At 46.5% G+C, this 13469-nt stretch overlaps 2 protein-coding genes across 2 annotated transcripts in view; both read right to left on the bottom strand.

The window, feature by feature from the left end:
- Nucleotides 1-8661, bottom strand: part of NBL1 (NBL1, DAN family BMP antagonist) — a 62231-nt gene extending 53570 nt beyond the window's left edge. The window contains exon 1 of the mRNA XM_072751004.1: nucleotides 8534-8661. The gene's annotated coding sequence lies outside the window, so the exon portion shown is untranslated. The remainder of the gene's footprint in view (nucleotides 1-8533) is intronic.
- The window catches only part of MICOS10 (mitochondrial contact site and cristae organizing system subunit 10), a 33580-nt gene extending 24912 nt beyond the window's left edge, over nucleotides 1-8668 (bottom strand). The window contains exon 1 of the mRNA XM_026012052.2: nucleotides 8534-8668. Within this exon, the coding sequence (XP_025867837.1) occupies nucleotides 8534-8597 (64 nt within the window). The 5' untranslated portion in view covers nucleotides 8598-8668. The remainder of the gene's footprint in view (nucleotides 1-8533) is intronic.
- Between the last annotated feature and the right edge of the window lie 4801 nt (nucleotides 8669-13469).

Genomic DNA, 13469 nt, shown 5'->3' on the forward strand with positions numbered 1-13469 from the left:
CATCCACATAATGGAAGAAAATATTTGCAAACATATATTTGACAAGGGTTAATATCCAGATATACAGAGAACTCCTAAAACACAACAATAAACCAATTCAAAAATAGACAAAGGACTCAAGCGGACATTTTTCCAAAGAAGATATACAAATGGCCAGTGAGCACATGAAAGGAAGTTCAACATCACTAATCATTAAGGAAATGCAAATCTAAACTACGATGTGATAGTAGCTTACATCCATTAGGATGGCTACTATCAAAAAAAGGAAGGAAATAACAAGTATTAGTGAGAGGTGAAGTAATGGGACCCTGGTGCACTCCAGGTAGGAATGTAAAATGGCCCAGCAGCTGTGGAAAACAGCGTGGCAGATCTTCAAAACGTTAAAAATAGAATTACAATATGATCCACCAATGCCGCTTCTGGGTATATCCCAAAAGAACTGACAGCAGGTCTCCAAAAGATAGTCGTATACCCATGTTCACAGCAGCATTATTCACAATAGTGTCCATGAATGTCCATGAATACTGTCCATGAATAAGCAAAATGTGTTACACACACCCACACCCACAGTGGAATATTAAGAGTTAAAAAGAAGGAAATTCTGATGCTATGACACGGATGAACATTGAGGGCATCACACAAAGTGAAATAAGCCAGTTTCAGAAAGACAAGTGCGGTATGATTCTACTTACAGGAGGCACTTAGAAGGGTCAAAATCAGAGACAGAAAGTAGAACCGAGGTTGCCAGAGGCTGCCAGGATGTAGGAATGGAGAGTAAGTGTTAAATGGGTACAGTTTCAATTTTACAAGATGAAGAGTTCTGGTGATAGAAGGTAGCAATAATCCTTACAAATGTACTATCATTTACCTGCACATTTTTAAATGGGTCAGATGGTAAGTTTTGTTATGCGTATTTTTTAAGATTTCATTTATTTGGGCAGGCCGGGTGGCTTAGAGGTTTAGCGCCGCCTTCAGCCCGGGGCCTGATACTGAAGACCTGGGATCGAGTCCCACAGGCTCCCTGCATGGAGCCTGCTTTTCCTTCTGCCTGTCTCTAACTGTGTCTCTCATGAATAAATAGGTGGAATCTTAAAAAAAAAAAAAAAAAAAATGTGGAGAAGAGGTGGGAAGTAACCCATAAGACTATGAGGCTTAAATGCAATGACGTACATAAAATGTAACGTAAAACGCCAGTATCTGGCAGCACAAGCTAAGTGCTCGATAAACGGCAGCCACTAGCCTCGTTCTCTGCAGAAGCCAAAAAGCCTCTCTGTCCTCTGGGACACCGCCCGGACAGTTTCCAAGGCCTAGAATGCAGTCCTCCACCTGGTCCACCTACTAAATGCCGACGTATGCTCCAAGGTGGAACTCCAATGTCACCACCTTCTTGGCACATTCCCCAGAAGGTAAGCCCCTCGGGGTAAGGCCAGTGCCTATTATCTGTGCACTGCACCCCCAGGCTTCCCACAATGCCTGGCACTAAATTGTTTGGGGAAGTATACATTAATGGTTACTATTACATACATAACTGGAATACTGATCATCGGGCTTCCATACTACCCGCAACAACAAGATAAAAGCAAATGTGACAATTATTTTAACTTATGACTGCTATCCTTCATTCACATGCCTGCAGCTAATAATTATCAAGTACAGGTAATATCCTAACTGCTGTAGAGAGAGTATCTCATTTTACCCTTACTTGTAACAACCCCGGAGGAAGGTACCACCATTCTATAGATGAGGAAAATGAGGCACAGAGAGACACTTTTGATACCTTTTTTCTTTCTTTCAAGTGAACTCTACTCCCAATGTGGGGCTCAAACTCAGGACCCAGAGATCAAGAGTTGTACACTCTATAAACTGAACCTCAGAAAAGGAAAGGACCAGGAATGCCCCATAGTCCACTGAACAGCACACTTTCTAGGGCTGCTTCCCAATGTCCACGGCCTGTAATTTTCCCTGTTACTAAGAAAATGAAAAACGCACCTGTGCTGAATACATCTGGCTGGCAGGGACAGGCTTTTCCAGGAAAGCACCGCAGTTTTGGGCAACCCCTAGCCCAACCACAACAGCATCTCCTTCCCCTCTTCTAGATCTCCTAACCAACTCACAGGTTAGTGAGACTAGATATTGGTATTCTGGCCTCACAGTGGGAGTGAAATGTGGGGAAGAGGGGAAGAAGGACCCAATCCATGGTCCAACTTTACAAGTCACATTATGAATCCTGGAATTGGATTTTCCTCAGAGCCTCCTCAGGCACATCTGCAACTCTGAGGCCTGGACCACGGTCACACAGACATCAACTTGGTCATGAGGTCACAGCCGGGCAGCACAGATCTCCAGCATTCAAGAGTGAGTTATAACAAGGCTCTGGGGGCAATGGCAGTACTTCCATGACCCACACGTGCAGAGTTTAGAGATCCTCCTATCCCAAGGAAGCATCTCCCTAAGTCTCCGGGCTGGGTTTTTCTCATCTCCTGAATTATTTTCCCAGGTAAACAGAAAATAGATATAACTGCCCATCCAGTCCAGAGTGATGAGCACAAGCTGAGGGCACCAGCTCTGCTCAGAGCTTTTAAGCCCTCTATTTTGGCATGATAGCTATGCCTTCTATTCTCATTAACAAGAAGATGTGATTGATTCATGTGGGTACACATGAGACAAATTACTCGCTATGTACAAGGGAAGCGAACGGCCCAGCCCATGAACAGAGTGCAAAAAGAGAACCAGAGCATTCAAAAAAATCTGATAAACCTTAAAAATAAATCCATAAAATTAGCAAAAAACCATTAATGACGCATTCCCATAAAAACTAACGGAACATGCCATTCATAAAATGTAATATTCCTCACTCCTTTTTAATTTCCTGCAATAAGGCTTTGGCACTACTGCTTAAACCAACATCAGCCTTTACTTGTTTAAATACAAAAGTGCTCTCTGGTTCATGTTTCTTAGCGGACTACTCCCAGACATTTCTAATACTACTTTATTATGAAGATCTGACAATAATTCACATTCCCAGATGAAATAAAAAGTTGGTAAAAGTCCCAAGATTACAGGGACACATGATCAAACATGTGAACTGGCAGAAATTCACATGAAATCTACCTTACTTGACTTTTTTTATTTTTTTTTTTAGAGTTTATTTATTTTTAAGAGTTTATTTTTTAAAGAGACACACAGGGAGGCAGAGACACAGGCAGAGGGAGAAGCAGGCTCCCTGCAGAGAGCCCGATGTGGGACTCATCCTAGGACCCTGGGATCAAGCCCTGGGCCTAAGGCAGAGGCTCAACCATTGAGCCACTCAGGCGTCCCCTTACTTGACTTTTTAATTTAAATGCTAATTCAAAAATAAATAAAAATAATTTTTAAAATAAAAAATGCTAATTCATTTGGTTAATAAAAACACACACTGAGGAGGAAATATGGGCAGAGAATGTAATTTGCAAAATTCTCGGCAATACATATCATTCATTTAATAGTAATCACTGTATGCTTCCTCTATGCCAGGGGTTAGGGGATCAACAGTGAACAAAAAAAGTTTCTGGGTCTCATTGAGTTCACATTCTAGTGAGGAGGGACAATCACATAAAGAAACAAATCACAGATTTCAGATGGTGATATGTGCTACTGAGAAAAATTAGGGACGTCATGGAGTATAAACAGGACACCTAGGAACTTATTCAATGCTAACAAGTTTATTTTAAGAAAAAGATACATTAATCTCAAACTTTACAGAGGAAGTAGGCAATGCACATGAGTGGCAGGAACAACACGGGCCAAAGAAAAGGGCAAAAATGTGAGGGGGAGAAAGGAAAAGAAAGGAACAGGAGCTGAAAGAGAGAAACAGATGTGTAAGGAACAATGGCCTATTGTGCCTATTACAGGGAGGCATGTGTTTTGTTTTCTTTTGTTTGATTCATGGGCTCGATATATTAGGTCAAACTATTAGAAACCACCTATCCTACCACGCTCCTATTACACACAAAATAAACTGATATTTTAAAACCAAAATTAACAAGGAAAATAAAACTGCTTGTCTTATGACAGCGGAGGGTATTCATGAATAAACGTAGCTCTTCCTATAGGACAAAATCATAGAATTTTCTGTTGAGACATTGCTCAAGCTTCAGAGTAAGAGATCCATGAAAAGCAGTTGCTTTTATGTTTTTTTAAAGTCTAGGGGATGACTGGGTGGCTCAGTGGTTTACTGCCTCCCTTCAGCCCAGAGCATGATCCTGGAGTCCCGGGATGGAGTCCCGCATCGGGGCCCCCCCGCATGAAGCCTGCTTCTCCCTCTCCCTGTGTCTCTGCCTCTCTCTGTGTGTCTCTCCTGAATAAATAAATAAAATCTTAAAAAAAAAAAGAAAGAAAGAAAGAAAGAACTACTGTCTAAAGTACAAGCTTATATGCTCTTTAACTCGGCTGTACTACATCTAGGCTAAACGTGAGCAATGAAAATAGACATTTTTCAGCAAACCAGTGGGAGAAGAACAAAAACACTTCACATTTAAGGCAGCCAAACACACAGAGAAGTGCTCACAAAGGGAGCTGTCCATTCACCCTGGCTTCCCTTCAGTCTCTGTCAAGCCAGAGCATGAAATTCCCAATATGGAGCTGAAAGCCTGCACTGGCCCCTTCTTCCTCGCCTACATCTTCTACAAAACCTCTATCTTCTGGCAGGCTGCCACTCTGAGTCTCCACCTCCTTCCTGAAGGACAGGGCAGCAAGCAGCCAAGGAGGTTTGAAGAGTCCCCATAACCTCACCGATTCCGGGAATTGGGCCCAATACGCTCACTATAGAATGTGCTTGTCTTCACCAACTCAAAGACCTCTCAGACCAAAGACTCCCCAAGTAACGCATCTGTGCTTCATCGATTTTAAGCACTTTCTCTAAGCTCACTACTAACCGGACAATGTCCTCCAAATCTGAACTCAGTTTCTCCAGCAAAATTAAAACCCCCTACTCAACTGCATTATCGTTCTCAAACAATTCAACCATGTAAGCAGAAAAGCAACCAAAGTCATGATCATTGTTCGCATTGTTCTCCCGCCATCCCCCCATGGTCAGTTTCTAGAATTTCATTACTTCAGATAAATGAGGTATACACACACACCCCTCTTGTTTTGGGTCCAGTTCCCATCAGTGAATCACCCCTTAACCATATATATACATACATACTTATTTATTTTTATTTTTTTTAATTTTTATTTATTTATGATAGTCACACAGAGAGAGAGAGAGAGAGAGAGGCAGAGACACAGGCAGAGGGAGAAGCAGGCTCCATGCACTGAGAGCCCAACGTGGGATTCGATCCCAGGTCTCCAGGATCGCGCCCTGGGCCAAAGGCAGGCGCTAAACCTCTGCACCACCCACGGATCCCTATTTTTTTTTTTTTTTTTTTTTTTAATGAGAGCTAGAGAGCAGGAGCAGAGGGAGAGGGAAAAGCAGACCAGAGCAGGGAGCCCGATGCCAGACTTGATTCCAGGACCCTGGGATCGTGACCAGAGCCAAAGGCAGATGCCTAACTGACTGAGCCACCTAGGCGCCCCCCCTTAACCACATTCTAACCTTAGAGTCATCTTTGTAAGAAATGGAATGAGGCAAAGTTAACCAGTTGGAGAGAAAGATGAAGAAAATAGCATTTATTGAGTTCCTACTATGAACTTGGCACTGTTCTAGCCTAGGAGGTGGGAATTACTATCTCCGTTTTATAAATGGGGAACGAACTTGGACGTTTCTCAAGTACACCCATTCCTCTCTGGTCTAACAGAGCAGGCTTTCATCACTTCACATTCACAGCACCGCTGGCCTCGACTCCTGACCTGTTCTGTATAAAACACTGCCAGAACAATCATACCAAAATTCCATTTATATCACATCAATTCCCCGTTGAGGGAAGTGAAATGCCTTCTGCTTCTCTATTTGCCCACTGACTGGCCCAGAATGCAATAAATATTTGTTGCTTAAAACCATCCCATGATTCTCCACCAGCCTAGACCTAATGAGCCCGAGAAGCAGAAAGTAATAGATCTTTTAAGACAGCCGTGTTGAATATGCACCGTGCATGTAAATAAAAAATCCAAAGGCAACTCAAAAGCCTTTAAGATAAAGTGGAATTTCTCTCAGACATTTCACAATTCTGACTCCACCCAAACCAGCCTCCTTCAGGGAGGAGGGGTGTTGGACTTAGAATGCCTGATTCTAACTCCTGCTCCAACACATCTAGCTTCTTAACGTCTCTGTGCTTCAATCTCCTGCTCTACAAAAGTTCACCTGGCCTCTGTTCCAGTTCTCCCGCCCTCCGTGACCATCCATGTCCAAGTCATTCTCCAGAGGTCAGATGAAGGCCCATTTTCCTTGCAAACTCACTGGATGACCTCAGCCCATCACTGAGGGACTGACTGGACTCATAACAGCTCTACTGCAGAAAGAGCCTGCATCACTCATTTCAACTTTTACCTGTAATCCTGTATCACTGTGCCTCATTTAATTATTTCTCTTGTGTGTTACCCCCACACCAATGTCCCACTCACGTATGACAGCGACGCTACTCACTGCCTCAGGTGATCCCCAGTGGCACAAAATATTAACGTCAACAATTATCACGACCACCATTTGTTGACTATGTAAGTGCCAGGCACTGTGCTCAGTATCCTATGTACTTTTACTATCCTTCAATCTTCCTAATCATTTTAGGTAAATCTTTTTTTTTTTTTTAAGATTTTATTTATTTATTCACGAGAGACAGAGAAACAGAGACACAGGCAGAGGGAGAACCAGTGGGGAGCCCGATGTGGGATTCGATCCTGGGACCCCAGGACCATAACCCAAGCCAAAGGCAGACGCTCAACCACTGAGCCACCCAGGTGCCCTAGGTAAATCTTTTTAGCTCCATTTCATAGTGAGGGAAGGGAGCCTACGCAAAGATACAAAACTAGCGAGGACAGGGGTGAAGTGCCAGAGAGGTGACTTCAAAGTCAGCCGTCTGCCTCCCACTCTTTACTGCCATCACGCTGCTTAGTACTTACTGTGGTCATTTAATATCTACATGTTAAATGTGAGCTGTTTACAATAACAAAAATTGTATTTCTTGGCTCACTTACAGAATAACCCATTCTTTTTATTATTATTATTATTATCCATGAGAGACACAGAGAGAGAGGCAGAGACACAGGCAGAGGGAGAAGCAGGCTCCATGCAAGGAGCCCGACGTGGGACTGGATCCCGGGTCTCCAAGATCACACCCTGGGCCAAGGCAGCACTAAACCGCTGAGCCACCCGGGTTGCCCAGAGTAACCCTTTTTTTGTTTTTTTTTTTTTAGAATACCTCATTCTTTTTTTTTTTTTTTTTTTAGAATAACCCATTCTTAATAAATGATTCATACCCAAGCCTTTACTTATACTAACTCATAATCCTAACAACTCTGTGAGATAGTAACATTGGCTACTGTCAATTTACAAATGAGACAGAAGGACAGAGGGATCCAACAACTTGCCCCAAATCAAGCAAATTCAAGGCTGTCAAGCCTTGGCTGTCAAGTAAGTACTCCCCTTATTAACTCCTTCTCAACAACTTTTTTAAGCACAAGAAAACCGAGAAAAGGCCTAGAGATACAGCAGTGAATAGACCACAAAGCATCTCTGCTCTCACGGTGCTCCCCATCTTAATTCCCTTCCAACCCTGTCACCCAAAGGGCACAATCCTAAGTCCTCTTCAATATTCAAGTTTCCCATGCAAAAAAAAAAAAAAAAAAAAAAAAAATTTGGATAACAAGAGCCAGTCCTCAAAGAAAAAAAGCGTGGGACCTGAGGCCAGAAAACCTGAGTTCAAATTTCCAACTCTGCCAGGCACGAGCGACTCTGTCACGTACCCGACCCTGGACGCATCCGTTCACCTCTCGCGTCACCGCCTGCGGGAGCTGACGTCATGCGTCGCACACCTAGCACGGCGTGCGGCCCTTAGGACGGGGCAGTGACGTCATAATCTGTGTCGTCACTGAGCACGTGTTGCAGGCTCCGCGGGAGTTACCCCAGGGACACCCCGCCCCATCCCGCCCCCAAAAGTGTCCAGAGTCTTACTTCCCGGGGCAGTTCTCATCCCCGATCTGGAGGTCTCCGGTCTCAAGGCCGCGGACGACGCTGGCGCCAGGCGGTCGGGATGCGACTCGGGACTGACAGCCACGCTCGCCGGGGCCCGGCGGCGTCCACAGGCGGCTCCCCGTGACCTTCCCGGGACGGCGCTGGCTTCAGCCGGCGAGCTCGGTGCCCCCTGACCGGGCTCCACGCCCCGCCCGGGGACATGCGGCGGCGGGGAGGGCACCGGCTGCGCCCCGCAGGCCGCCCGCTGCCCGAGCAGCTCCGCAGCCCTGAGCCACCTGCCAGCCCGCCCGCGCCCGCGCCCGCGCCCGCGCCCCGGGGCTGCAGCAGGCCGGTCGGCCCGCCCTCCCCCGGGGGCTCCCCCTCCAACCCCGCCAGGCCTGCGGGGCCCGGAGCCGGCCGCTCGGCGCGAGGCGGGAGGCCCCTTACCTATCTTCACGACCGCATCCGCCATGCACCGGTCCCACTTCCTGCCGAGCTCCGAATCCGACATGTTCCCCACCCGCGGCTCCCGCTTCCCTTAAGGTCGGGCCCCGCGCGCTCCGACTCCCGGCAAGTCTCGCGAGAGCCGGCCGCCGCTTCCAGGCCCGGAAGGCCGGCGCCGGCCTGCCAGATATCGCGAGACGGTCCGCACGCGCCCGCCCCTTCCGGTCTCCCCTCCTTCCCCCCGTCGGTCGTCAAGGTGACGGGTTTGCCGGGAGGCCCGAGGTGACCCTGACCTTGGAGCCGCGCCTACCTGAGCCTGCTGCGCGGCTGACGGGCTGCCCAGGCGGCCCAGGCGGCATCCAGAGCTGGTCGGGAAGGCCCTTCCTCCGCACCGGCTCCGACGTTGGCCTTGGCAATTCCCAGGGCAGATGAGGGCGCAGCGCATGATTTATTCATTCCTGTTACTCGTCTTGGCTGTTTCGACTGATTGCGGCGGGGCTCCCGCCTGCACCCCCAGCTGCCGCGGAAAGGCCACCTAGGGCAGAGCTAAGGGATGCTCTGGACCAGCCGCCCCGGAAGGGTCCCCTAGGGCAGAGCTAAGGGATGCTCTGGACCAGCCCCCCCGAAGGGTCACCTAGGGCAGAGCTAAAGGATGCTCTGGACCAGCCCCCCCGAAGGGTCACCTAGGGCAGAGCTAAGGTATGCTCTGGACCAGCCCCCCCGAAGGGTCACCTAGGGCAGAGCTAAGGGATGCTCTGGACCAGCCCCCCCGAAGGGTCACCTAGGGCAGAGCTAAGGGATGCTCTGGACCAGCCGCCCCGGAAGGGTCACCTAGGGCAGAGCTAAGGGATGCTCTGGACCAGCCCCCCCGAAGGGTCACCTAGGGCAGAGCTAAGGGATGCTCTGGGGACTCGGACACGTGCTGGACCTCCTCGTCCCCGCCTTCACTTTGCCCCGCGGGTTCCCAGGACCCGGCCTTTCCGAGTCCTGCTCCCGACTCTAATCTTTAGGTGCCCTCCCAGGGTTGCCTAAGGGTGCACCCGTCCATCCCCCCTTGGCTCTGCACACTGTCCTGGAGCAATTGCAACCACTGCCAACCTCCATCTCCAGATGCCACGGTCCAGCTCAAGCCTCCTGTTCACAACTCAGCCTTTCTGCTGCTGGCGTTGGCCTCAGCCCGTCTTCCCCCTTTACATTCCCCCTCCGACCAACAAATACACATGTGAGCTCATTCGTCCTCTGATTAGAAGCTGTCAGTGACTCCCATCTGCCTGTGGGATATTGTAGAGGCCGACAAAATTAAGGCCTTTCCACCTCCAGTTCGACGTTAGCACAAGTACAGACCTCAGGCCCCTGTGCTTAATGCCTATGGCAGGAAGTCCCATATCAGAATGAGCACAGAGCTTAAGAAATTCCTCCACCCCTTCTGGAAATCCCCTAGACCAGCGCATAAAAATCCAGCTGAAACCCACCTCGGGGTCCAAGTCCCTGCTCCGCTGTGTCGGGTATACTTGGACTCAAGCTTGTTAATAAACCCTCCTGTGCTTGCATCGGTGTTGGCTCCTTGGTGGTTTCTCGGATTCGCAATCTTGGGCACAACAATATATACCCAAGCCTCAAGGAGTTCATTCTAGGAAGCTTACACTTAGATCTTAGAGCACCACCCCCTTCCCAACCTCATCTACTAATAGAGCTTACAGCCCCCTCTATCCTCTTGTTGTCCAAGTAGCTTGCCTCTCCCATAGAGATCTCTACATTCTGTAGAAACAGCTCTTTATAGATGTTTGTATCTGCCAGTAAAACTAGAAACTCCTTATGGGCCTGAGCTGCCTCTTCATCTCCACATTCCGGGTGTAGAGCAGAATGCCTCGGACAGTAGGATCTTCTGTGAAGTGCTTATTGAACTGAATTGAATTCATTTACCCATTAATTTATTCATTTATTCTTGGCAACTTTATTTTTTTTTTAAGATTTTATTTATTCTTGAGAGACAGAGAGAGAGAGAGAGAGGCAGAGACACAGGCAGAGGGAGAAGCAGGCTCCATGCAGGGAGCTCAACGTGGGACTCGATCCCAGGACTCCAGGATCATGCCCTGGGCCACAAGCGGCCCTAAACCGCTGAGCCACCCAGGCTGCCCTCTTGGCAACTTTAATAGTAGAACTCCTGTGCCAGTCCTTGCTAGACAGAGCCCCTTCCCTCAGGAAGGTTTTCTCCATGACCACCTTTCTTCCAGCTCTCATCTGAGCTACATTTCAGATTGTATTGTAATTCTTTGTGTACAAATTCTTGGACAAAACTGGGAGTCCTTTGGGAACGAGGGCTGTGCCATTTTTGCATCTCCCGTGACTAGCAGAGGGCCTGGTGTGTATGGAGTCTAAATAAATGCTTTTTGAGTGGATGTATAAACAAATGATTGATTCAATGAGTTAGAGAAAAATATTCTCTCAGGGTACCTGGCTGGTTCAGTCAGTAAGGCCTGTGACTCCTGATCTCAGGGTCATGAGTTGAAGCCCCATGTTGAGTGTAGAGCATATTTTTTAAAAATGGGGGGATCCCTGGGTGGCTCAGTGGTTTGGCGCCTGCCTTTGGCCCAGGGCACAATCCTGGAGTCCCGGGATCGAGTCCCCTGTCGGTCTCCTGGCATGGAGCCTGCTTCTCCTTCTGCCTGTGTCTCTGCCTCTCTCTCTCTCTATGTCTATCGTGAATAAATAAATAAAATCTTTAAAAAAAATTTTTTTAATGTTCTGAGGATATTGTGTAATATAACAGTTGTGTTGAAAAAGAAAAAAAATTAACTTCATTAAATACCTATGATGTGTCACAAATAGCACCAGGCATCTCCTATAATTCCATTTATCCTCTTAGCAGATTGAAATTGGTATCTTCATTCTCACAAATTTGGAAACTGAGTCTCAGAGAAGTCATGTGGAAGATGCACAAGGCTCTGCATTGTGTTGAGTTAGAGACTGACAGAGGCATTTTTATTGGATTCAAGAGAGTTGTAAACTTTGGTAGAAGGCAGAGAGCAACTTACAAAAGCAATCAGAGGCAGATGGTATAGCGTGAATTCTGGAGCCAGGCTGTCTGGGGTCTGATCCCAGCTTTGCCATTTCCTAGCCTTGTATCTATTATTCTCTCTTTCCACGGTTCCTTTCCCAGCACGATGTTTTGTTCACTGCTGTATCCCCACTGCTAGAGCATTATCTGACAATGTTTGCTTGATAAATACATGGTGGTGGTCGAATGAATAAAATAAATGAAAATTCCGGAGTTTTCATAGCTCTCGGAGAACAAAGACCAATACAAGTGTGGAACATATATATTAAAAAAAACCTGCAATACATTCATTATAAACTTAGTTATGTTTGAAATGATTAAAAATAGATTTCCCAAGCAGGAGCGCCTGGGTGGCTCAGTGGTTGAGCATCTGTCTTTAGCTCAAGGTGTGATCCCGGAGTCCTGGGATCGAGTCCCACATCGCGCTCCCCGCAGGGAGCCTGCTTCTCCCTCTGCCTGTGTCTCTGCCTCTATCTCTGTGCCTCTCATGAATGGATAAATATAATCTTAAAAAAAAAAAAAAGAAGTCCCAATGCTGGAGAAGGGAGTTACAAACATGGAATAGGGGAACCCTTGCAAGAATTCTTCGCTGTTGGATTAGAATTGAATGTATTGGTATGAACTCATGGTATTTAATATAGTAGAGATAAATTTAAATATACGTATGTGTATTTCCTGATCCTGTCTGCTTAGAGGGTGTAAAACAACAAAGCTGGGCCCCTGGGTGGCTCAGTTTGTTAAGTGTCCAACTCTTAATCTCAGCTCAGGTCTTGTTCTCAGGGTTGTGAGTTCAAGCTCCACACTGGGTGTGGAACCTACTTTGAAAAAATAAATACATAAAATAAGTAAGTAAATAAATAATAAATAAATAAATAAATAAATGCAATGACACATCAGTAGCAATAAGCAAGCCTAGCTTTTGTCTTCTAAATACCAGGATTCCTTAGAAAAATGATGGAGACTCCAGAGCTGGAGCAGGGAAAATACAAGATGACCCTGGAATGTCTTCTTGTGTCACAAACACAAAGTAAGGAAGTCTTCAGAGATTAACAATGCCATGCCAAAATGTTTTTATAACTCCAAACTGCCAAAGGAGTGCTTGGTTCCTAACTGGAACTCTTTGTATAAGTCACTGTTATCACAACTAGGACTTCTCCCAATGGTATGAAACAAGTTTCATGAAGATGAAGTTTGACCTTCAGATGGGTAAAGACAAGGGGGATCCCTGGGTGGCTCAGTGGTTTAGCGCCTGCCTTCCGCCCAGGGTGTGATCCTGAGGTCTCAGGATCGAGTCCCGCATCGGGCTCCCTTCATGGAGACTGCTTCTCCCTCTGCCTGTGTCTCTACCTCTCTCTTTCTCTCATGAATAAATAAAATCTTTTAAAAAAAATGGGTAAAGATAGAGTCTTGTAATAAAGCAATTCCACAGCAAGAGAGCCAGCACCCTTTTATACTGAATAGGAGAAAAATGAAAAAGTGAAAACTGTCACTTAAGTAGTCTAGATGTCACCCTCAACTGATTACTCAGGTACACATAAGCTCTTTGTTTAGTTTACTAGGTTGTAAATCCAGCTTAGTTAACCATGTAGATTAGAATATTTTATAGCACAGCACCTGCATAAATAAAGGTCTTTGCGATTCCAAGAGGGCCTTTTTTCCCCTAAGTTCCCTTCAATTAAAAGTGAATTCCTTTCCTTTTTCTTTTTTCTTTTCTTCTTTTTTTTTCTTTTTTTAAGATTTTATTTATTCATGGGACACCTGGGTTGCTCAGTGGTTGCACCTCTGCCTTCGGCTCAGTTCGTGATCCTGGAGTCCTGGATTGAGTCCCACATCAGGCTCACCTAAGGGAGTCTGCTTCTCCCTCTGCCTATATGCCTCTAT

The sequence above is a fragment of the Vulpes vulpes genome, chromosome 2 (assembly GCF_048418805.1).
Source record: "Vulpes vulpes isolate BD-2025 chromosome 2, VulVul3, whole genome shotgun sequence".
NCBI classification, from domain to species: domain Eukaryota; kingdom Metazoa; phylum Chordata; class Mammalia; order Carnivora; family Canidae; genus Vulpes; species Vulpes vulpes.